Source organism: Vidua macroura, chromosome 2 (genome assembly GCF_024509145.1).
Source record: "Vidua macroura isolate BioBank_ID:100142 chromosome 2, ASM2450914v1, whole genome shotgun sequence".
Lineage (NCBI taxonomy): Eukaryota > Metazoa > Chordata > Aves > Passeriformes > Viduidae > Vidua > Vidua macroura.
The window spans coordinates 96,654,457-96,679,390 of NC_071572.1; the positions used below are offsets into that span (position 1 = coordinate 96,654,457).

Here is a 24,934-nt window from a genome sequence, read left to right on the forward strand (position 1 = left end):
AATATGATAACTTTATTTTTTACCATTCCTGAAATGAATCTGCAAGAGCATTAAAAACAGTAGTTAGAACTAATTGTGAAAGTAATTAGGCAAATCTATCATAATTAGAGTAATTACCTGCTTACGTTCTTAGAGTAAGACACAATTTTAAACTCTGTTGTATTAGGTCATAGATCAGATATTTCTGCAGTCCATTATTAGTCTGAATTTACTGTTGCAAATAGATATTTTTGTTTTTATTATTGCTATGAATCATTTGAAGACTTAACATTTGAGATTCTTTAACAGTTTCTACAGGTTGAAAATGAGACATGGTTCTGAAATTCTGGCATTTTACATTATATTTACCATTTCATGTGGGATATTAGTGAAACTTGAATCTGAGAATTGAGAAAATTATATTTTATTCATCTCCTCTACAATTTCTGCCAGAAAATAGTCCCAGGTTTATTCATAAACCACTAATGTCTTTCATTCAGTTATTTTCATTGTAGTGAAAAGTTGTATGGTAAAAACTTAAGCATGTTTTTTATTTTTTTCTCAAATGAGTTTGGTAGAATTTTAATATTTTCTAAATAAACTGAATATTAGGACTTACAGCTAAGTCAATATGTTATTATAACAGTGTATTTTCTTTACAAGTTCTCTAGCAGACAGAATTTTAATGGCATCATTCAAACTGATATTTAAGCAAGGTGACCAAGAAGTGTCAACAGAGAACTCCATATATCACCTACTATGCTTAAATATACCTCACTCCACTTATCAGTTTCTAGGATTCTTAAAGAAATAGCTCTGAAATTGGTCAAATACAATTGAAATTGGCCAAGGAATTTGGGAGCTTTTGTGTGAGAAAATCCAGGGATGCAGATGCATATTGATTTTATCTTACATTAGCTGTATCCAAGTGTCTTAACTAAGATGTCGGATCAAGTCCCCACCTTACAGAGAAATAGAGATCTTTTTCTGAAATGGCTTTCAAGAGAACCTGGGATGGCATGCAAAAATAAGCATTTACAAATTAAACATCTATGTTTGGTAAAATGAAACCTTCCTGGAGGTATATAATCCAAAAGTTCAGGAAAAAAAAAGCAAAGCAGAGTACAAAAACGCAGTAAAAGCAGTCTCATTGTGAAATGGTAGCAAGAAGTTAGCAGAAGTAGACACTTACCAAAATATGAAAATAAAAACAAAAAAAGAAGACAAATTTTCATCGTTTTGCATGCTGTTTAAATATTGTTGCCATTTATGTAGGACACATGGCCAGACTTAAAGAGACAGCGGAAAGTATTACTGAAAATTCATCTGTCAAGGAAATGCAGTTTAGGCACTAAGATAGAACTTAGAGATATGTTACTTTTGTATGTGAAGGTGGACTTTACTAAGAATTAGTATCTCAGCTCAATTTACCTTGAATAATTCTTTCTTCTGTTACTTTTTTCTCTGTCACTTCCACAGGTCGTCCATCAATGATTTTGGTGTATGTTTTAATAATTGGTTCTACAAGGATTTTTAAATTCAAGGCATTAATCAAGTGATGAACTTTCGAGTGTTCTTTTTGAGATGTGGAAACTGACTGAAGCGTGGAAGGAAATACCATAGAATATTTTATGAAAAATAAAAATGTTCAGAGATCAGGAACTGAATCTACTCAAAATTTAGGATAATCCTGTGATTTTTCCTTTAAAACCATCCTAGATGTGAACATCTCAATGCCCTTAGCAAAGAGAAGGCAGGGATTACCTCTCTTTCTTACAAAATTGTGTTTTAATCACAGAATCACATACTACATATTTGATTGCAGGACAGCAATGAGTAAATAATTCTTGACATGTCAGCATGCAAAGTATTTCTAAACTGTCTTGACTGAAGCTATGGAACACAATTAGGGAAAAAAAGCCCATTTTTTAAAATGCATGAGAATTAAAATATATATGATGCAATAAAATTGCAGCACTTCACAAAGGTCTTGTTAAAAACAAAACAGCTGTCTAACATGAATCACCTAGATAAACTGATGGGGAATAGTGAATGCTACTGCAAATTGAGTTGCTGAAAGCATACCAACCTCCATGAATCACTTTAGTTACTGTCTCCCCTTCTCTGACTATTTTGAACTCAGGTTCCCCTTCAATTAATTTAGTGAGCTGTGTGATAGATGGGTCTGTGACATAGGAAAAAAAACAACACGTTACAAATAGTCACAAAATAGTTTAGTATTCCATGGGGGTGAGACGAAGCTTGCATTTTCTTCCCCTGCTCTAGATAAACTCTCTATTGTAATAGAGGGCTGTTTAAATCTGAGAGGTTATTTGTGGCATCATTTACAGTCTTGTGTTTTCTGATACAAGATCTTAAACAAAGATCCTATCATACACTTACTCTTTATAACTTATTTGCTTATTTCTTTTGTGTTTATGTTATTTTTAACATTTGTTGACAAGTTCCAGGCAATAAACCAGATCATCAGCAGCAGAAAGGAAGTCTTTTTCTACATATATTGGTAAGAAGGTTACTCTGCATCTTTGCAGATCTCTTACAGCTATTGCTCCACTAGTGAACAGCATACAATTTACACAGTGAAAGCCTTTCTTTCTTTAATTATTTTTATTATTTGTTGCTTTGGAGTTTATTTTTTGCTTTCAGGTTTTTTATGTGACTTTTTTTTTCCTTTGTATTTAAGACTTGTCCAGTGGTTATGCAGCTTAAAAAAAAAACCCAAAAAGCAAAGTTTTGAGATCAGCTGGAAGGATATTTATCAGCATTACTGGCTATCATTATCATGAGTGAGGACATTTTGATTACACTGATCCAAATGTATCTCTTTCTGACATGCTAAAGCAGGAGATACTAGATAAATTAGGAACATACCATCAATTAGCAGTAATAATATAGTTCTTCTCTGACAACTGCTGTGGGACTCCTTCTAATTAAGAAGCTGCTGTAAAACAAACTTTCTTTATTCCTTATTCAGTGACAGAAACATAGCATAATCAACCTTTTTTGCTTTCCTTAAAAATCCCTTAAATATCTTTATATGAATTTTTGTAGAAGTTGATTGTGCATTGATTATTTTTTCCATAATTACTGATCAGGATTTAAGAACAGCTTTTAAAGATGTGTGCCTCCTGTTAATTGTTGCAAACAGTCAATATAGGCTACCTTCAATTATAAAACCCAAAAATGTTTAGGGGTTTTTTTTCAGTAGTAAATGATTGCATAAATTAGAATTTAGAGGTAAATAATTCAGATGAAATGATATGATAGAATCATAAAGATTCACTATTATTACAGACTTCTATTAATTTACTCTGAATTATAAACAGCTGAACAAGCCATCAATTCTTTTATTTTTAACAGGTCTGAATGAAGAATATTTATAAATATTTTAAAGTAACTGTCTTACAAGACTCAGTCCCTGCTTCTATTGTAAAATTGGAGGAATTTTTTTGCATGTTGAGAATCCATTAAATAGCAATTTACATTGATACAAGAGATGGATATAAATGAAGTTATGTAAAAGTTGTATTTATTAATATTTATAAATGCTTTATTTTTACATTTCTCAATAACTGTATATTTTCATGTGATTGATACAGCAGATGTGTGCAAACCAAAAGGTGAAGGCATAGCCAGCTATATTGCCTAGTCTAGGATCAATCCTTTGAATAATCTTTTATTTGTTAAGATTTGGGTTTCAGTCAGATTTAACTCTTTACATCTGTTTAATCTTTTAGATCCCATACATGCCCAGGTACAAAAAATGGAAGCACAACACAAGCAGAAAACACTGAGACAGGAAAAGGCACACATCCCCCTCTAAACTTGGTGGGGAAAGATGTAATTATTTTTTAGTGAAAATCGCTCTTGCATCATGACAAAAATTAGCATTTAACTTTGCCAGCTTTTATCTACAGGCTGTTGTGGATTTATGTGGTTCTGATGGCATCTGCCACTCACTAATGTCACTGAGAAAGCTCAGAAGTGACAGAATCAGTTTTATTTGGTCTATATCTGAAGCAATTATCAGCAGAAAGGCTGCACTGGCCAGAGATCTTTTCCTGGAGTGTGTCCCAAAGCGGAAACACTGGATTGGAAATGAAAAGGAGTAGCCCTTCAATACTCACTAACTTTGTTTTTTCTCTATTTGGTGAATAAAATTGAGTTCTACATTTGACTATACAAATGCTCAGACTTTTAATACTTCATGAAATATTTTTAAAAATATTTCATTTTTTCATTTTTATTTTTTCTTTAAAAGACTATTTTATTTCAGTTAATTTCCAACTTCTAAACATCCTGTAAATCACCTAAACAATATACTCTGTCTCTGGGTTTAACAGAGCAAAAGAGGTACTTTCAGAGAGTGATTCACCCTTACCATAGCAAGATTTCTAAAATAACTTGGATGAATTACCATATGAAATAATCAATCTATTTATATTGCACTGTGGATCTGATTTAATGATGGAGACTAGGCAACAAAGATCAGCATATATGTTAAATGGCCTCTAATCCTAAATGGGATGAAGCACAGAAAAGCTCCTGAAAAAGTAAGCATTTGTCACTTCTTCTGGAAGGAAATCCTCTCAGAAAAACTGATTAAACAGTCTGGATAAAATTCTTTGCATGACATTTTAAACTGCCTTTCTCAGTTGAGATAAAACAAATTCCCTTTCAGCATTTTTATTTCAATGGGAAACTGGATCTCATCAGCTTTACTTAAGGTATAAATCACAAGTGATTTTAGCAGACCCATCCCCACATTTTTTCTCTTCAGTCCCACCACTAATCTTTAAGTCATGCTTCCATATAGAGAAAAAAAAAAAAACCAGAAATTGGGTAGATATAATTTTCACGTATCCAACAGATATTGGTAGTTAGAACTGATTGAAAATGATAGAAAAATGAACCAATTTTTTTCTTCAAAGTATAAGAAGCACATCTACTTTAAAATATCTGTTTTAATTAAAAAAAAGGAAGTGTCTTAATTGAAAAAAAAAAAAAGATGAACAAATAAATTGTTTTAAAAAGGATTATTTAAGATATTTTAAATATCCATGGAAAAAGGAGAAAACTCATTTGGAGAGAAAATCCATGGATAATCTTTTCATACAAAATATTTCAGTCAGTTCTAATTGCAATATTTGTATCTTTGCTTTTCCAGCAAAGTGTTTAACATCCTGGAGTTGCTGGGTATAAAATGCATCCCGTTAAAGAAATAAAGAAATCCCGTTAAAGAAATAAAGAAATCCCGTTAAAGATATATTCTGAATATGTATATGAACATATGCAGAAATATATATACCACAGGCCTCATTTACCTTCCTTTGTGATGATAGGCTGGACGTTGCTTTCAATTATGTTAATTTCTGAAAATATAGAACATGGAATATACAGTGTATTCCATTCTTACAATTTATTTGAGGCAATGATCAGATAGATTTGGTCTGCTCATAAAGATATGGGTAAAATCATAGATATTAATGGGTGGAATAGCAACAACAAAGGATCTAGGGTATGAATCTTGGTTCTGGTTATGAAATGGTGATCTACTCAGGTCATGGTACCTATGATGATATATGGTGTATAATGGAGATGGCTTGTACAATTGCTCATGCAAAAATCTGCATGATTCCCTGACATGCCTTATGCCTAAATATTGCCCTTTTCATTTGGGAGCTGATCAGGCACACACAGGAAACCTTCTGGCATTCGGAACTATAGATAGAACATCACAGAGATCAAGTTGTCCCTCTACATGCAGGAAAGACTCAAGTATTCATTGAACCCCTCTGATAGTGATTTGACTCATACCCATCCACTGGAGAAGCCCACACTGATAGAGGTTCCAGCCTTCTCAGTCTTTCACTCAACTGAATCTACAGCTACAGCTTTCTAGACTTCCACATTGACCTCTCTAGCTTGAAGCAGGCACAGGCCCTGCTTCCTGTGCTACTCTCACTGGCCGTGGGAGGTAGAATCGTAGAATATCTCAAGTTGGAAGAGATGCATAGGGATCATTAAGTCCAACTTCCTTCTTTTCAAAGGAGAAGGAAGAATAAGCCATATGACCAAGGGTGCTGTCCAGAAGCTCCTTGAACTCTGTCAGGCTTGGTGCTGTGACTGCTTTCTGAGGATCGTGTTCCATTGACTGACCACCCTCTGGGTAAAGAACATTTTTCTAATGTCCCATCTGAACTTTTCCCAAAGCAGCTTCATCCCGTTTCCTCGTGTCCGTCACTGGTCACCATAAAGCAGACCAGCACACCCCCTCCACTGCCCTTCTTGGGGAAGGCATGGGTTGAGATGGGGTCACTGCTCAGCAATGAGGTCACCCTTCTTCCTTCTCTCATCCAAAATGAGCAAGCCAAGTGACCTCATCAGCTCCTCAAAAGTCTTTCACCATCTTGATTACCCTCTTCTGGACACTGGGCCCAAAACTGGCTCCCAAAACTGCCTCAGTAATCGAGGTGAGGCCATCCCAGTGCAGAGCAGAGTGGGCCCATTCCCCTCCCTTGTCCGGCCGGCAATGCTGTGCCTGATGCATCCCAGGACACAGTTGGCTAGTTTGGCTGCTGGGGCACTGTTGACCCATATTCAACTTGTCATGAAGGTGAATTACTCCATTTTTTGTTCCAAGTATTTTTTATCCTCAATATGTCCATTCCCAATTTTCAAAATCTTATATGATGGTTTCTCTTTATACTGTGAAATATGGGTAGGCCTCCATCAGAATTTAATAATTTGTCTAAATTCATCTTGCCTCACGAGGTTACAGCAGGAATGCTGTCTTCTAACCGTTTGTTTCAACACATATGTTATAATCAGAAATTAAATGCACACCCTGAGAAAGGCTGCAAGAGTGCTAAAAGGGGTATTTTTTACATTTACTCCCTAAAGAGAAAATATTCTGAACAACTGTCTCCCATTCAAGCCTCATATTTGCACATATGGGAAACAGGGTCAAGAGGTACACTCTGTCCCTCTGGAAATATTTATGAAAAAAAAAAAACAACTATCACAGCACACACTCAATGCTGCATCTTTGAGAATGAGTACAGTACAATGCTAGAGAGAGATACATCTCTGATATGCACCAAGCACCAAAACTTGGCTAAAGCCTGAAAAACAATATTTTCCATATGTATCTTGTCTACTCCAAGAGTTTAAACAGCTTACTTCATGGTTACTTTCCAGTGACACATGTGGAAAGGGAAAAATACAGTAGCACAGCAGCCAGAAACATTCTATTTTGAGTCTTTGTCTTCCTTTTCTTAATTGACACATCTTACTTTCCCAGAAATTGCTTTCTTCTTTATTAAAAAAGAGATGCACAATTCCAAATTGGAATTGGCACCACTTAAAAAACAATATCCAACTCATCTGGAAGTATTTAAAATTAACTTACTGTAAAATGTCAGTGGAATCTCTTTGAAGGTACTGTCACGAACAAACTATAAAAACAGAAAAGCAATTTATTTAAATTTTTTAAAAAGCAGCATTTTTCTTATAGTTTCCTAATGAGTGTGGGTAGGATTCACTGCTTCATTGACCTATTTGTCTAGGTTCACTCATTCATTGTTCAGGGAGAATGTAATCCCAAGAGGATAGCTGAGATAGACAAGGATGCCTGCTTTTCTTCACAGGTTATTGATGCTGCTGGCTTTAATGGCATAAGAATTTAGTCACTCGGTATTTTTTCTAAATAAGTTATTTGTTTTCCAAGAGTGATGAAGTGAGCTAAAGAGCAGATTTGGGCCAATTCACATTGAAGTTATCCAAATGCAAATATTCTACAATTATTTGGCATTGAAAAACATAACTGTTGAGTGTAGGGTATCATTCATGATTATATTTCGGTAACTGGGAGCTATTGAATGTGTTGTCTGCTGAAGAAAGAAAGGACCAGAGAATCACTTATGACTTATAATTCATAGATCCTGCCAGAAAGACAAAGGGATAATTACTAAAAGAATACCTTAATTTGAATGTATTTAATCAACTTCTTCAGTATTGTGAGCAGCTGATCATTTCCAACAGGCAGTTCTGACAAAAGAAGCAGGCACATAAGAGAAAATATACAACTCTGTGCATTTTACTTTGATTTACAATGATCAGGAGCTGCAATCATTCTCAAACACTCACACAAGCATGTACTCGATATATATAATTCTATATCAGCAGAAAGGGTAGGCTCTGGCTAGTCTTGTCTTTCATATACTTTACTTTCATAAAATTTCAAAATCTTGCCAAGGTTTCAAGCAAGGTTCTTCCACAAGATGAGCATTGAGGTACATTTTCTGTTTCAAATTCCACATCGGAATTGTATCCTTAAATTGATTACCTTTTTAAAGTTATTGCAGTTACTAAGCATGTAAACAGATTTTAAAGAGTGGATACAAATTTCATGAAATAATACTCACCTGCTGGATACAGGAGTTTGTCAATGACATGAATGACGCCATTTGTTGCCATGAGATCCGATTCTCTTGATTTCAGTTCATTAACCAGAAGAGTATCATTTACCTGGTAAAGGATCAAAAAAAGAGAACCCAAGTTATCAGGGACATTAGAAAACAATCCCAAACCCTATTATAAAACTGGGAGAGATGAATGCCATTCTATGATGTGGATAGATATGGAATATCAAATCTCTGTTACAAAGCTGCAGCAGGGAGACTTTTTCTATACTTAACTGTTTTCAAGTAGAGTTTGCCTCCTTGGATGGTTTTAAGAATATTTGTTACACCAGGCTCAAAGCCACTTCCAATAAAAACTCCTTGTGTCAAGTGGTAAAGAAGAATATTCCTGAGAGCATTTTTGTCTCCTATGTAAAAATAAAAAAGTAGGAATAAAATTAAATAGTAGGGAATAGTTCTTTGTGGGAATTCTAAGGATTCACATAGACTTGAGCTAGAATGAAACGCAGTATTTATGAAAATACCATGAACACATACAATCTGAATTTGTTAAAATGATGACAAAGGGAAAAAGTCCAACTATATGACAAAAAGGTACTCAGAACATAATCACAAAGAATGAGAATTTTTCTACAAAAGAATATAAAAGCAGTCAATGGAGCAATTAGAAGTGCTGAGTTTGTCTGTTCTCATAGAGGACAGAAGCAGCTTGGATAAGTCAGGAAAGGGGGAAACCACCCTATTATGGAGAAGATTTCCATATTTCAAAGTTTGACATTCCTATGTGGGATGAAAATAAAAAAAAATTGCAATATTTTCAAGACTGTCTTAAAAATAGCCGAAGTTAATATCCTGATAGGGCTGTCTGGGTCTGTGGAAGTTGAGAGTCATAGGATGGGCTGCAGAAAAACCATACCATTCCCAAGGAGACAGGGTATCAAGCAGAGAAGCTTAAAAACACATCTGTTTGCCGTTATATGGAATATTAACCATTAATACTAGAATTACATGCTGATATCAGTTCTCATTAGGAGTTTCAGCCTTGATGAAACTGCAATGGGAATCTTGTCTGGTCATATTCTTTTCCTGACGTCTCTTTCAGTGAACATTTTCTGTTTTTTCCCTGTGTTTTGCTCTGATCACTAATACTATTGCAATTTACTTCACTACTGGAATGCAATTAAGTTATCTTCTTCTTCCTAGTAAAATTAGTACTGATACTTTGTGACTGGACCATTCATAGATAGCATTAAGTTCCATAAAAATCCTAAACATGGTCACTCCAAAGATTTTTGCACAGACTATCAAATTACCTTTGTAACTATGCCACCATAGTTACTGGTTAAAATAATCCTTGGTTTGTACCTTTCCTACAGATAAACAAAGTATTTCTTTATATTTGTTTAAAAAGTTATATACTTTAAGGTTTACTCTTTATGGAGAAAGCAACATAATAACTTAAAAGAAAACCAAGACAGAATTCTAGAAAACAATGTGGCACAAAATTAATAAAAAAAAAATCTGCTGTTAAAAAAAATTATGAAGGCCAAGGAAAGCATAAAGTAACTGAGTCACAATTACAGAAAAAAAAAAAAAAAAACAAAAAAAACCACCCAAAAACTGGTCCATAAAGCTCCTGGGAAAGCAGAAGGGCAAATAAAATTGTCTTGTTAACTACAGAATTACTCCAATATGGCATTGGCTTTGGGCAACTTCAAGTTCTGAATTAAAGACAAAAAAATAATAGAAGGAAGCAACACTATGGAATAAGATATTGAGGAGTGAAATTTAAATTTAAAAATCAGATTGGAGTTTTTTTCCAAAAAGACATTTTCTTAATGCCCAAGAAGGAAATAATTCAGGGGATTCCTATGACCTGCTCTATGCAAAAGGTAAACTGCTTCAGTAGACAGCTTTTGTGTGAGAGGTGCATTAGTCTCCTTTCCAATCAATTTTAATTTGCTCATAATCCCAGGTTTTTTATGTTACTTACTTATCAGTATGTCCTTGTCATCATCAGTCAAACCTTTAAAGGCATCATTAGTTGGGACAAACAGAGTCCACTGTCCAGGCCGTGACAGAACATCATCCAAATCTGCAGCTTTCACCAGACTGAGGAAAATGCTGTTTACAGCAAACAGAAAAAGCACAAATACATTTTGTTGAAATGTGGTAGCTATAATTGCCTCCAGGTACTCAGTTCCCCCATTTTTATTTCTGATAGTGTTTCAATTTTCAAACACTTTCACTGTTTCCCAGAAATAATGATAGTGGAAGAGGAAAATGAGAAAAAAAACAAAAAGGAAAAGGCAGTCTTAAAAGTAGCAGACAGAGGAAAAACTATTTGAAAAAAATATATTGGCAGCTGGGATCAGAGAAGGATTTGTCAAATGCAAACCCTTGCAGATCAAACAGGTAAAAGGAGGATGCAAAGGATAGTTCTTGCTCTAGGAGTACTGAGATACTTGCAGGAAAGGGACAGATATCAGTACTGGAAAGGTATGCAGTCCTGCTGCGCCCATATGGAATTGTATTGCCCATTAATTAAAACTCCAGAGTCCATTGCATTTATAGGTCTGGATGTGTCATTCAATTCTTTCTGTCCTTTTACTCCTTCCATTCTAGTGTCTTACAACCCTTTATGCCATAAAAAAGCATTCTAGCATAGAGTGTGGAAGCCTTTTCAGCATACAGCTGGAGAACATTTTTCTTCCTCCACATTTTTTTCCTTTTATGTTATTTGTGTAGATAATAAACCCTTTTCTGCCTTCCCTGCTCTCAAAACCCCAACAACTCACATGCTCACAGTCCAAAGCTTTTTCTCAAACCAGCTGTGCTATATATACCGTTATCCTCTGCAGGAAAATCTCAGTTCTGTCAATATTGCTACTCACCTAAAACGCTTATCATTTCTTAGCATTTCATGCAAAGTCTTTTCTGCTGGATTGATGATCTGTCTGAAGATGTGAATAAAACCATTTCTTCCTTCTTTGCTTCCTCTGACCATGCATGAATTTTCAATACATACAGCCTTATTGAAAGAGAAAAAAAGGTAGCTGTGTACACAATGTTAAAAATAACAACTATATGTATTTCCTACAGTCAAATTGTGTGTTCTTGCCAGGAAATTTGGCATTGCTTGAGCAAGCAGAAATAGCAAAATCTATAATAAAATAGTATGGTGCAAATATTTTAAAACTTGATTTTTTTGTGTATGTGTTTGAGAATGTTCTTAATTCATTCTAAAAATGAGCTTTAAAATTTTGTAATCAACTGAGCATCCAGTTTGAAATTCTGTTGTATTTTCCCAAAGAGTTCTCCATGCAAACAAAGTTTGGATTGAGAAAGATCAGATTTTCATTTTTTGCTACCTTAAAAGTTGAAGGATTTTTTGCTAGATAGTCATAATGATAAATGTTGAGGATTTCATTCAGCTTTGCCTTTTATCGACTCTCCATTTTCATAGTTGGATGCATATTTTTAGAAAGACTCATTCACTTACTGTGCGATACACGAAGACTCTAAGTAGTTTTCCTCCAATTGTTTCCAGCTCTTGTCCATTGTACAGTTCATTGAGCCCAACTTTCACTTTTATAATGTGATTCTGCAGGATTGTTTTAAGAAGACGTTGATCCAGCCTTAAGGTGTCATCTACAAAGCAATTTAGATATTAATGTATAGTCATTTATATAGTGCATTTTTATTCAAATATAGTTAAAAGAATCTGGAAATACTGAATCTTTCTTTGAAATGCTTGAGTTAAAGCATGGACAGGTCTGTGTATACAGAAGGCAAATTGTTTTGATTATTCCTCAAATTCAGTCAAGAACTTTTGACAAAGCCATGATTAATTACTATAACTAATATGTCTGATGATTGATATGTGGACCTGCTCCATCTCCTGAATTACTGATATAGTTTGTATTAGAACTAGTCCTTTCCACATGTGCACCTAAAATCTATCCAAATTTGCTTCTGTGGTAGTGAGACAACACTCTAATTCTTTGAGAAAAGGCAAGATACCCATGCAGTCACCTCTGCAAATATACAAACACCTGGTTTACGGTATATTTACATCAGTTTCTCTCTTCTCGCTTTAATGTACTGAGAAATACTAGCTTTCTTGTATTTCCTGGTTTTAACTGGGATAGAGTCAAATTTCCTCCTAGCAGGTCCCACAGTGCTGTGGTTTGGATTTACTATGAGTATAATGTTGATAACACGCTGATATTTAGTTGCTGCTGAGCAGTGTTCACCTTAAGGCTAGAACATTTCAGTGCCTCATGCTCTGTGAGTGGGAAGGTACATGACAGGTGATTCAAACTTGCCAGAGGGATATTCCATACCATAGAATGTTGTGCTCAGTACATAAACTGGGGGAAGCTGCCTGGGAGGTGCTTGTAAATAGCTGGGCATAGGTCAGGGTAATTGTATCATGCATCACCTGTTTCTCTTAGATTTTAATTATCCTTTTTTAAAAATTACTACTACTACTACTACTACTACTACTACTACTATTATTATTATTATTATTTTGCTATTAGTAATATTAATATTATTAATATTATTATTTTACTTGTTACAGTTATCAAGTTGTTCTTATCTAAACCTGTGAGGTTTTATTACTTTTTTTTTCCACTGATTCTCCTCCCCATCCTAGAGTTGGGGAAAGAGGGGAGTGATCAAGTGGATGTGTGGTACTTAGCTGTTAGCTGGAATTAAACCGCTGCATATATAATCTGAGAATAAATAAGTTTTGAATCTAATGGAAGTAATGTAGCACTAAGGAAACTGGCAGTTCATTAATATCTTTCCATTCCTACAATCCTTCTGTGCATATTTTGTATCTTATTTTAGTGCTACTGTTTCCATTAGCAAATGATACGACTGAAAACAAGCTGTGCAGCCTGGTGGTTATTTCTACGAGGTATGCAATTTGAAAGGATGAAGTCATTCCATTTGTCTACGATGCTGTTGCAGTAAGACTTAGAACAAGAACTGGGAGTTATTTGGAAAACTGTCAGGGTAGCATACATACTTGTTTATTTTGACAACATTTTAGGGCTACTAACCTGAGAAAGCACCATTCAGAGGTGCCAGGAGAGTGTATTGGCCTTCTGGCCTTAGAGAAGATGCCAGACCTAGCTGCGCCACCAGGTCTGTAAATGTAGTCTGCTGAGCACCCCCAAGCTCAATGACTTGTTTGGCTGCAAATAAAGAATTAAGAAAAGGTATTTTAACACAAAATATCTTCCTATTCCTGATTTGGCTTCTCCATGCTTATCCAGAACTATATATATCTGAGGGAATGTGGGTTAGGTTATTGAAAATATCTTCAGTACAAGAAGTTTTTCATGCACATCACTGACCAGAATCAGGAATTAGCACTTGATCAATCAGGTGGATAACGCCATTGCTTGTCACAATATCTTTGCGTTTCACCATTTTCACTCCATTCACAGTCAGACTTTCACCATCACAACCAACTTCAACAGTATTTCCTTCCAAGGTTTCATAGACAGCTCCACCTGTGATGGCTTCAGAGCACTGGAGAGTATTTAATATATGGAACTTCACGAGAGCTGCAGAAAAAAGAACAGGAATTTAGTGGATGTAGGTGTTTGGACACATATTCATATACGTATAATTCACATATAGGTGTGGAATAACTTATTCCAGCTACACTATTTTTAATTAATTTCACTCACAGATACTTTATTTAAATTTAATGATTTTGTAGGCCTCTAAATAACATTTGTGGTCAAAACTATTTGGCATCCCTTATATTATTAAAACTATATTGGTTAAGCTACAATCTGCTGGTGACTGCATATGATATGCTGCAAAAGGACCTATGAGAACAAAACTCAATAGGCTATGCAAAGATATGAGAGAATTTCATATTCAGATAGCCCTGAATTTCTAGGGACAGGAACGTCTATCAGACCCATGCAGCTGAACGGTTAGAAAGTCAATGTGCCTGTATTTTCACAGTTCCCTTTAAACTGTTTTGGAGACTAAGTTTTCAATTACTTTCTATCCTTAGGCAAGTAGAAAAATTAGAGACAGAAGAAATAAGTCCTCCTACACACATGAAAGTAGAGTTGCTTAATTCCGGAGCTATAAGGATAATTCATTTTTTGCCTCTTGATCCACTTATATTTTTCATTCGCAATATGCATATTTCTCGTTTGCAAAGAAGTTTAAATACCTTCAGAGGCCACCTTGTCACCCAAGATTCTTTCTAAAACTCCCCTTGGAAGTCTCTCAAAAGCTTCATTAGTAGGAGCAAAGAGTGTGTAATGACCAGGTCTTCCAAGAATGTCCATGACACCTGACGTAATGGCAGGAGCCTAAAATATAATTTTTTCTTTTAATGCTGATTATTTGAAATATTACCAAAATACATTATATATTGAGTTTTACCTCATGCCTGCAGGTACTTGGATGCTAGACTGAGATCATAATTTTTAAAAAGATAGATCATGAATGTTATAGAAAAATGAAAAAAATAATCGACAGAAGAATTTTTCTTATGCTGAAAACCAGAAAGTATTTGTTTTTGTATTAAGTTTTTTAAAGAGATTAAATATTGTGGTTGTCTGTTACTGTCATGAACTGGATTTGAGGGATTCAGAGTATCTTCTCCACCTTTATGCCTCTGCATTTAAAATACCTCTTTGTATTTATTAAGGAGATGGAAGATGGAAAAGGACAACAGTTATCTGTAAACCAATGGCATATTTTTTTAAATATGCAGCATGAAATCCCATTACACTGTGCAGACACATTTTTCAGAAGATGGACAAATTAGAAACTTGGACAATTTTTAATCATGCTTCCTCTGTGCAAGAAAAATCCTTCTTATGTGCATCTACTGGTGCTCTAAAACTTGCTATGAGTCAGGTTATGAAATTTATTTGGCATCTTTACCATTTTTTATCATCCATTTTGAAATTGTTCTTATTTGTCTAGCACCAGACTCTGTAACTTCATGATCACATTTCATTTTCTCAGTGCTTGAAGAAAAGACACTTTTTAGGTACAGGGACACATTCTGTCCTATTGATGTTGCCTTTTTAAATAGCTATATTTGCAATATTACCTGGAGCTCTTAATTTAATTTATTTCTCTCTCTTGCTGAGCTAACACCTCTTACTTCCAGGTATCATAAAAAAATCAAAAAGGAATAAAAACACCCTACTTAAATAAACAGAGAAGAGTTTTTATTTTTGTCCACTTACTCTAAACGATGAAAGATCATCCTCGACTTCAATGAAATCTTGAATGGTATTTCCAACAGCAGTCAGGACACGATCAACGACATGGACAACACCATTGGTAGCAATCTGGTTGCCATGGATGATCCTTGCACAGTTAACAGTAACAACCTATATTTGAAGAATCAAGTAGCAGAAGATTAAACAATAATTTGATCACAAGCTTGGATCCTGACATTCACAGACTGGCAATGTAGGTACTGTACATTGTGTATTCACTGTTGTTATTCCAGTTGGTTTTTTCAAAATTTGAATCAAAGCCTTGTAAGATTTGAAAGTTTGACTAAGCTTCTGGAAAGATAGCAGCAGATTTATTCAGGTTACATTGACTTCATATTCATGTTTAATTTCTTACTGCAATTATTCTGATTTGATTTTTCTTGTCTGGCTAATATGTTGATTGTACTGTTTTTTTAGCAATACAACCTGAAGACAAACAAACATTTTGATGCATTTAAGACAATAAAGATGAGGAACTTAACCGGGAGGTTTCTAGCATATTTATAAATGATTGTTTTTTCTAGCCAAATAATGGATGTGTGTTTCCTACAAACTCCAATGCTCCTACTGTGCACTCAAATTCAAATAAAAGATCTGCTTTAATACTATTTAGCAAAACTATGAAAATTAATAGTAGATTTTGCTGTCAAATTTATTATGATCATGTATTTTGACCACAAAAGGCTTTGTCTTTTATGAATAAAATTCATTTTCATTTGAACTTTGATTTCTAAACAGCACAATGTTTGCTCATTCTTTCTTAGTGATTAGTCTACACAGCAGTCAAATGTTCTTCAAGAAAATATTTATTTTTGTCAGTGGCAACAGACTTGGTAGATGGTAAACTTTTGATAATAACTTTTGATAATAATTTTTTAAATAACTTTTGTTAAGGAAATAAATAAGAGAATAGACTTACCCCATTAGGATAATGGTTAATAAGCAATTTCTGGCCATTATACATAGACACCAGGGTCATGCCATTCTTAAGATCTTTTGTCAACATGCGCTTGTTTAACATGTGGTGGTGGAGAGCATTATATAGTTCAATATTTACATTGTCAACCAAATTCCTGTGAATTTCCTGAAGAAAAAAAGGAATTTAATTAATTACAAGCTACAAAACATCTTGCCACTCAGAAAGATGTATGTATTGTTTCACCTTAGTATATGCTTTCAACATATTCAGCATCTGTTAGGGAAGATGACTTTGTTGCCTATAAATCTGACTCTACTTAAAGTCTGATTTGCTCACAAATGGAAGATGAGGCTTCATCACAGTCATGTCATTGGAGGAGCTTTAATTCACTGTTTATTCAACTAAAATCATTACTAAAAGAAGGACATCTTAATTACTGACGATGTACAACCATACATTAGGCAGCTGCTGGAATTCCTAGGAGTTTCCCTGAAACTATGCTAATAAAATTAATACTAATATGTATCATGCAAGTGGTTAAATAAGAAGAATTACATGTAGATTATTTCATTATTACTTGTATTATGTCCTTCTCTGTCTAAAATCTTGACATTGTTTCCAATCTAATTTATCTCACACTAGCTGCTTCAGCTAAAATATTTAACTCATGCACATGCAGACAGACTTACTGAATCTAACTGGTCCCAGGCTTCATTGCTTGGTGCAAAGAAAGTGAATGATCCTCGTCCCTCAATCTCTTCTCTCAGCTTTGAGATGTCAGAGTAGCGCTGTGTGGAGGTAGCTCCCACAATACCAAGCGTACCATATACATGATCAATAGGAGCAACTAAAATAAACACGAGGTAAGAATACGGTAAACTCTTCAGTTTATCACAATCAAATTTTCTTTGTGTTTTTTGGATGCATAATATTTCTGATATTGTTTAAGTCAGAATTAAGCAATGTGTTTAGATTAAAAATTCATTGTCAACATACACAAAAATCATCTAAGGACATCTGCTGGTTATTGCTTTTTGAGATTTTCTTAATGAAAAATTAGATCAAACAATACTAATATTCTAAAGTTTCCTTTAGAAGAGCTGTTGTATTTTGTATCAACCCAACATGAAGGAGGGAGGTTATCCATTTATAATCACAAAAATTTCAGTGAAGTGGGTCTCATTTGGCCATGATGGACCAGAATTCTTTTTGTGAGGCCTCTTATTCTTCTTTCAGTGTCTGGTTTATGCATATACTGATTCATCCAGAGAGTAAGAATGGCCATAGTCTCACAGTTAAAACATGAGAACAAGCATTCATCTCTCCTCATTTTAGGCATCCAGAAGTGAGACATTTGCATGCAACCCAATGGTTCTTCGCTCTTTTTATGGTTATTGAAAAGAACAGGTGATTCTAGTGTGTGACTGATGTCATCCTAATGTCAGCATCTGAAGGGAGTTTAATTTATCTAAACAAACTGAACTCTGCATTATTGAACATAAAAGGATTATTTCAGTTATAGGGATGAAAAACTATGAAATGTATTTCTTCTCATACTACTCTTTCCTGCTGAAATTAGCTTTATTTTTACAAAGCAGAATAGCATAAATAGGGGAGATGAAGAATTTCTGTCTTAATTTTCACACTTTCTTTGAAAAAGGCTATAAGACTCTTTAGGTAAATGAGATTCAAGTTTTTTCAGAAAAAGGAAAATACAAAATTTAGATATGCTCTGCCTTGAGTCCTGGCTTTCTGATCACACCAATATGCTTTAGACTAGTCTCATATTTGATGGGAATAGGAATTAAAGCTCTTTGGCAACTTTGGGAACTGAAGACACTATGAGTTCTCTCTGGTCCAGAGTCTGGAAGGAGCTGGGAAATTCAACCTAAATTTTATTATCAAATTCAGTGCTAGCTGATTTTTAATCGTGTTTGCCGTGTGCAAATGAAGCTGTGCATTCTTAGGCAGTACTTCTTAAAAACAGGCAATCATTTCTCATGATGACCACCTTTGAAATTCTGCTGTAATTGTAGTTCTTTCCATGTGCCAACTTATCCATAAGAAAATAAGCTCATACCTGCAGGACATCCTCTTGTACCATCCATTTTCATATAGCCAGGACAGCACTCATATAAGACAGTTCTGTGGGATGAAGACAAAAGCACAATTAAATAATATGCAAGAGAAATAAACTAATTTTAGCTAAGTCTAATTTTATTTTGATTATCAATTTTTCATTGCTAGCACATATTCTTCAGGTTTTCAGCCTTTTTTTTTTTCTCATTCAGCCTTTTTTGGATTGATTAAAAATTGGTCATATTTTACTAAATGTAAAGTTTTTGAATTTAAAGAATAACTGCCATCATAAGATTTAAGCACTGGGACAGAACATGGGTGGGCTTATAGTACTCATATAGAGTTACCAAAAGATGATGTGACTAGAACAACAGCTGAAGAACATTAATTTATCTACTGTGTGTTGATAAGAGTATGACATTGAACAAACAGGAAAAAAAGATGAGGACATTAAAATGAAATCCTAAATGAAGGGTTGTAAAGGAAAAAGACAAATTTAAATGAACAGAATAGAAATTGAAGTGACAGAACTACATGGGGTCACCTACATAGTGGTTATAGGAACTGACAAGTATTTCAGTGGTCTTGTGCATTGTATGGTGATAAAAAGTGGGATAAGAGAGCCTCTGTTTTCCAAGGAAGAATTTGAAGAAGCTCAGGAATTAGGGAGAGAACTAATTAAGAACAGACACAAAACTGGTTACAGAGAAGGAAGTCACTAAAAAATATATGGATAAACTCAAGAGAAAGTTCACAGGTAAATGTAGTAAGGATGGAAACCAGAATACAAGAAATCAAAAACAGAGTTTAAAAAGCTTGCCATCACAGCATACAGAGACTTTAGCATTGACAGGGGCCAGGAAATTTTATATAATAATATCAATAAAATACTCTCATTCTCAAACACACGTAAGCTACACATAACAGCAAACCAGGGCTAAATGACAATTCTATAATGTAATGTTCGTTTTAATATTGTGTTCCTTATAAGATATTATGTCTTCTTAATAAACAGAAATAAGAGTTCTACCATTGACCTGTTTGAAAAAATCCAGGAAAATGCAAATTCACTAAAGTTATCACAGAAGCAATTTTGGCTCCTTGGAAGAAATTTAATACATTAAACTTCAGATATTTTTCAAATTACGGTACACTGTACAGTATATGGTTCACCATAATGGCATCATTGTTTTACAGAATAGATTTATTTTTATAGGTGTGGATGATGTTGACAGTTCAAATGTTCTGAACATTCATTCCTTTAAGCTTTTTACTGGGTCTTTAACCACTAGAGTCCAGCTTTTAATTTGCAGAATCTTTGGTGGCAGCTGAGTACATTTTGCTCATGTTTCATAATTTAAAGCTGATAAACCACAACCACATTAAAATGAACAGCTTATTCAAATGAAAAGTTGGACTAGACTGGAAGAAAAATAATAATAAACACCATAATTGGAAAAGTGAGGATTATCATTCCATAAAAGAGAGCAATCTGATAGAGGTGGTGAAAATGATTTCTTTTGAAAACACAGTCTTTTATTTCTCCTATGAAAATATTTTTATCCATTCTCTCACATGCATATACATACATAACATATTCACCCTTGTGCATGTGCCATGTGCACATTTTCAACTGAGAAGTCATATATTGAAAGTATTTGTATAGTTCTTTTAGTACATCTCTTTCTTTAAAGCAATTCACTCAAGGCTATGTCTCAGGAATGCATGGGTAGCATACAATTTAGGCTACAGATTTTTAAGTTAATGATAAACCTTTTACTTTTAGTCCTCCTTGAATCCTTGACAGAAGCTAATAATAAAAACACAATAATCTGATTATCTGATTAAAAAAAGAAATTGTAGCAGAATAGGAATTAAAATGTTAGTCTATCTGTGTGAATTGCTTTGTTGTGAGAAAATATTTTTTCCTCCCCTGGAATAGAAAATCTTTCCCCCTCATCCCATGGGAAGCTATGAAAGATTGTAGTTTAATTAGCTTTTGGGAAAAGGAAAGAGGCAGCTGAATTATAAGCATTGAGTAAGTAATGGCAAGTTTAATCCTCATACCACATCCAACAAAGATACAATTAATGAAAGACAGAAAATTGGCTGAAGAACATAGATAAGAAGAAAATGCTTCAGCCAAGCATTACAAGATCAGTGCCTTTTTTACCAAGTATCTTGTTATGCTCAGCCTAGGCTTCTTTTCAGTTATCAAGTTCCTATTTACATTATTCATGTTCCCTTACAGTTTTCTGTAGTTAGAAGGTTCTTTAGCTGTGCCCAAAATATAAGAAAGATGGAATGGGAGAAAAGAGGTTTATATGGAGCATCATCCCAATAAGGTCAGAACCAGATAAAATTCAGTGCAAGATGCAGTTCCACAGTACCACCTGTGTGTAGGCAGAGCACACAGGAGAAATGCCACCTCAGACCAGACCAGAAATGATCCTCATATGCATCCCTACTAGTTCAGTATAAGCCTGTGGCCAAAAGAAGAAAGAAAGTAATTATTCAGCTAAGAAACCAATTATGCATTCTTGAGGTTTTGGTGGAGTTTGTTTCTTTCTTTGTCTTGGTTTTGTCTTGGTTAGATTTTTTTTTTTTTGGTTTGGTTTCTTGGTTGGTTTGGTTTCTTGGTTTTTTCTTGGAGTTTTTTTTTTGTTTTTTTTTTTTTAGTTTTTCAGGTTTGGTTTTTTTTTTGTTGGTTTTTTTTTTTTTTGTTTGTTTTTTTTTTTTTTTTTGTTTTTTTTTTTTTTTTTTAGTACAACATTGTCCTGACCTCATCCAAAGGACTATATTCCAAAGGAAAAAGACAGAACAGCAGTACTATAATCCTTGTTATTCTTGGCTAATAGAGCCAGTTTTCAGTTTATTCAAATCAGCTCTGTGACTCATCTGTTTCTACTTCTTGCTGGCATGGAGATAAAATACTGCTGAGAAACAGTGGAAAGACTTTTGGTCCAACAAATGCTGATTTTAGGAAATTTGTGTGTTACACTCCCATTGTAAATGGGAATTGCACATAATAAAAATTTCTAACATTTTATAGACATAAGTTAGGGAGGACTTTTTAATGTGAATATATTGACATGAGATGAGCTGTTGTCCTTTGGATTAGCATTCTTATTGGAGAAATCTCTTAGTCTTGTCTGTGTTTCTGGGTTTAGTATGCAGAGTATAAAACTCATTAATGGCTAAGACTAAGTTACAACAGATGCTTTATTATACCCACAAAAAACCCTTATACAACCCTCAGGAGTTCTGACTCAACTTATTCTCACACACATTCTTTTCCTCATCTAGCCTTGTTCGGTGAGTGCTTGTACAATGGTAGGGGGGTTAAAATGGAAGGAGAAGGTGATAATTTTGTGTACATTGTCATGACCAAGACCACCCAGCCCCACTGCTCAATGTCTTCCTGTCTTGGCTGTATTAGACTTCTTGAGGCCTTGCATAGGATTTGTGAAATGCTTTACAACTAACATTCCTCAAAATTCTAGTCATGAGGAGAGCAAAGTCTCCACGTGACTTCAGTTCAATGAGTCTAAACTGCCTATTGCTTCAAACTATTTTTCCTAACACACAAAGTTATCTAACACTGCTTCTGGAGCTTTGAAAAGTAATGAATTCCCTTAAATTCATTCTGAGAGCAGACTTTCTTTCATGGGAAGACATGACCTCTATCTAGGAATACAACCACAGAAGTAGGTTGCTTTCCAAAACTGCCTGTGAGAATATTCAAGTTCCACTCTAAGCATTTTCAGGAAATACCTTTCTTCCTAATGTGTCTGCGGTAGAATAAAATTTAGTGCCAAAGTTGTCAGTAGTATGGCAGACATTACTGAAAAGGTGAAGTATTTTGGATGACGGGCAGTGTGCCCAGAGAAGGAAAGGGGAAGTCAGTATTGCAATGCCACCTGGAGGAGAAGTAAAGATTCTAACATAAACTGTAAACAGTTTGTGAGAAAAGGACTTTTCTAATTGTGCATTTTATTATCTCAGTCAATGGAGTATAGTTTGGAAGCAGAGCATACTTACGCTTTCTTTCCACAGATGGCTTGCTGGTACCAGTTTCTGCATGTGCTGAAGTATTTCTTTTTTGTTCCCATAACTTGCTGAAGAGCACAGACATTTGGGCTATGGGTGCAGTGAGAAACATTTTAAAAAGAAGTTTTTGTACATGAAAAATTTTACATGAAATAGTAGCAAATATTTTTCCTGTGGAGTGAGAAATTAGCATCTGGCTTCAGTTCCCAGGACAGGTGTGTTTTGAAGTAGCCACAGTGCAAGCTTTTGGGACTGCACAGCTGGATTCCTTGGCAAGTCCACCCTCCCTGCAGCGACAGAAGCTTCCCCTTCATTCTGGTTTGACCATGTGTCTCTGATGGGCAGCGATCACCAGCTGTGCCCAGGCAAGTCTCAATATCCATTTCTCCCTTCCCCCTGTGAAGTGAATTACCAGCCACCGGGGACGAGTGAACACCATGAGGCTCTTTTCATTAAAGATTTTGTCTTTTACACATCTGTGCAGCTGAAGGTCTGTCATGGGGAGATGGGGAAAAAAAGTGCCTTGTTCTTTATGTAGAAGAAAGCCCTGTCTCCTGTAAATCAATCAGCTATTTTGATTACCAACCATTTTGAGTACCGCAGGCACCTAAATAAACATTCTGGGAATTACTGGGGACCAAAGGGTAAATTGGCATGTAAATACAAGGAGTCACAGACTTCAGAGGAGGAATACGTGTTCCTTAGCATGGTGGTGTACAAAGATGAATTTCTTACAGTCAAATTCCATGGAGCAAGGGCATTTCATCCCTTATTTTTATATTTCTGCAACCAAAAAAATTAATCAGTTCAGAAGTTAGAATATATACTTTACATCACTGGGAAGCCAATGAGCTTTTTTATTTGAAAAGCTAAAATAAATTTGAAAAGCACGTGTGTGTAGCAGGCAGTGGGAAGATAGGATGGTAAACAATTCTTATTCACAGAATTTTTTTACTTAAGAAGAAAAGAGGAAAATATCTTTAGGCACATGTGTTTCCCTGACACCAGCTGTTCAAATGATTTCCATGTCTCCAAGCAGCCTGGCTTGTAAGCGTTGCCTTTTGGAAGCCCTGCTGAGCAGCTTGCTGCATTACTCTAGTGGGAACAGAAATTTCACAAAGGATTCCCAGTATATATTCCCATATTAGAAAACATTTAAATAGAGTTAATGATTTTCATCAGGATGGAATAAAGAGAACAAATACTGTGGATAGCTATCAACTCTGCAAAAGTTTGAAAACACATTAAAAATTTCTGATCTCCCATTACAATACTTAACGAACTGAAATTAATTTTGGTGATTCTGAATCACATTTTACCCATTGAGAAGTAGCGATTTTAGATTTCTTTCCATTTTATGAAGTCTAACAGTATTCTGTCTCCTTTTAAAACTCTGTGAAAAGCTTTTTATTCAGGAATAATTCTTGTAAAGTGAATTTTAAAAGAAAATTCTACTTGAATGACAGTAAAAATTCATAGTGAAAAATTACATGTAATATAATGCTAGAAGAAAGGGGAGAATAAAGATTAACAGGCTTCCTTTTAAATAACAAATATAAGCCAGTTACTTACCCCTGGTCGCGTGCCCTTATTCGACTGTGAGTTAAAATCTTGTCATAGTGAGCAAAAGCAGCTGCATGTTCAAAAGCAGACAACAAAAAAGTCAAAAAGGTGAATAAGAAAAAGATCTTCATCTTTAGTCCTCTGTTGCTTCTGGCAAGTCTAGAAGAGAGAACTGGCAAAGGGTCTGGAGAGCTGACAATTTATATACATGCTAGAAGGTGGTGGGAGGGAACCACAGGATCAACCTGAAACTTTGTACCACCCCCCTTAGAACAGCAGTTTTTGCTGCCAGCTTCAGTAACCTAAATCTGTACCCTAATTAGCCATATAAATAATTTCTTTTAATCCCCAATTGATTAATTTCTTCCTTATTACAGAAGGCTTAACATTTTATTCTGCTGACACAACAACAGAGAGAGTTTAAGTTTAGACTTTGACTTATGGTTTAGTATTTATAGCACTGAGGCATCCAGAGGTCATGATTACTGCGTGTGGTTTTATTCAAACCCAGAGGAAGATGTTGTCTGTTCCCATAAGAACTGCATTGCTTTCCTTTGTTTTCCTCACAGTTATCAGCTATGAGCTGTTTAACTATGGAAGTTGATGAAAGTTTCAAATAC

At 34.8% G+C, this 24,934-nt stretch overlaps 1 protein-coding gene across 18 annotated transcripts in view; it reads right to left on the reverse strand.

The window, feature by feature from the left end:
- The window catches only part of POSTN (periostin), a 31,152-nt gene extending 6,675 nt beyond the window's left edge, over positions 1-24,477 (reverse strand). For 15 of the 18 annotated variants that reach the window (XM_053969956.1, XM_053969955.1, XM_053969954.1 and 12 more), the window contains exons 1-19: positions 24,324-24,475; positions 22,743-22,841; positions 18,703-18,767; positions 17,312-17,469; positions 16,623-16,787; positions 15,668-15,814; positions 14,635-14,776; positions 13,793-14,005; positions 13,496-13,630; positions 11,926-12,074; positions 11,318-11,454; positions 10,417-10,547; positions 8,700-8,830; positions 8,427-8,529; positions 7,982-8,049; positions 7,412-7,457; positions 5,325-5,372; positions 2,069-2,164; positions 1,411-1,500 (exon numbers count right to left, since the gene is read on the reverse strand). In XM_053969956.1, the coding sequence (XP_053825931.1) occupies positions 1,411-1,500; positions 2,069-2,164; positions 5,325-5,372; positions 7,412-7,457; positions 7,982-8,049; positions 8,427-8,529; positions 8,700-8,830; positions 10,417-10,547; positions 11,318-11,454; positions 11,926-12,074; positions 13,496-13,630; positions 13,793-14,005; positions 14,635-14,776; positions 15,668-15,814; positions 16,623-16,787; positions 17,312-17,469; positions 18,703-18,767; positions 22,743-22,841; positions 24,324-24,445 (2,245 nt within the window). In that variant the 5' untranslated portion in view covers positions 24,446-24,475. Of the gene's footprint in view, positions 1-1,410; positions 1,501-2,068; positions 2,165-5,324; positions 5,373-7,411; positions 7,458-7,981; positions 8,050-8,426; positions 8,530-8,699; positions 8,831-10,416; positions 10,548-11,317; positions 11,455-11,925; positions 12,075-13,495; positions 13,631-13,792; positions 14,006-14,634; positions 14,777-15,667; positions 15,815-16,622; positions 16,788-17,311; positions 17,470-18,702; positions 18,768-22,742; positions 22,842-24,323 lie in introns of all 18 variants that reach the window. The other 3 variants (XM_053969957.1, XM_053969950.1, XM_053969942.1) reach the window with 2 other exon arrangements.
- Positions 24,478-24,934: the final 457 nt, after the last annotated feature.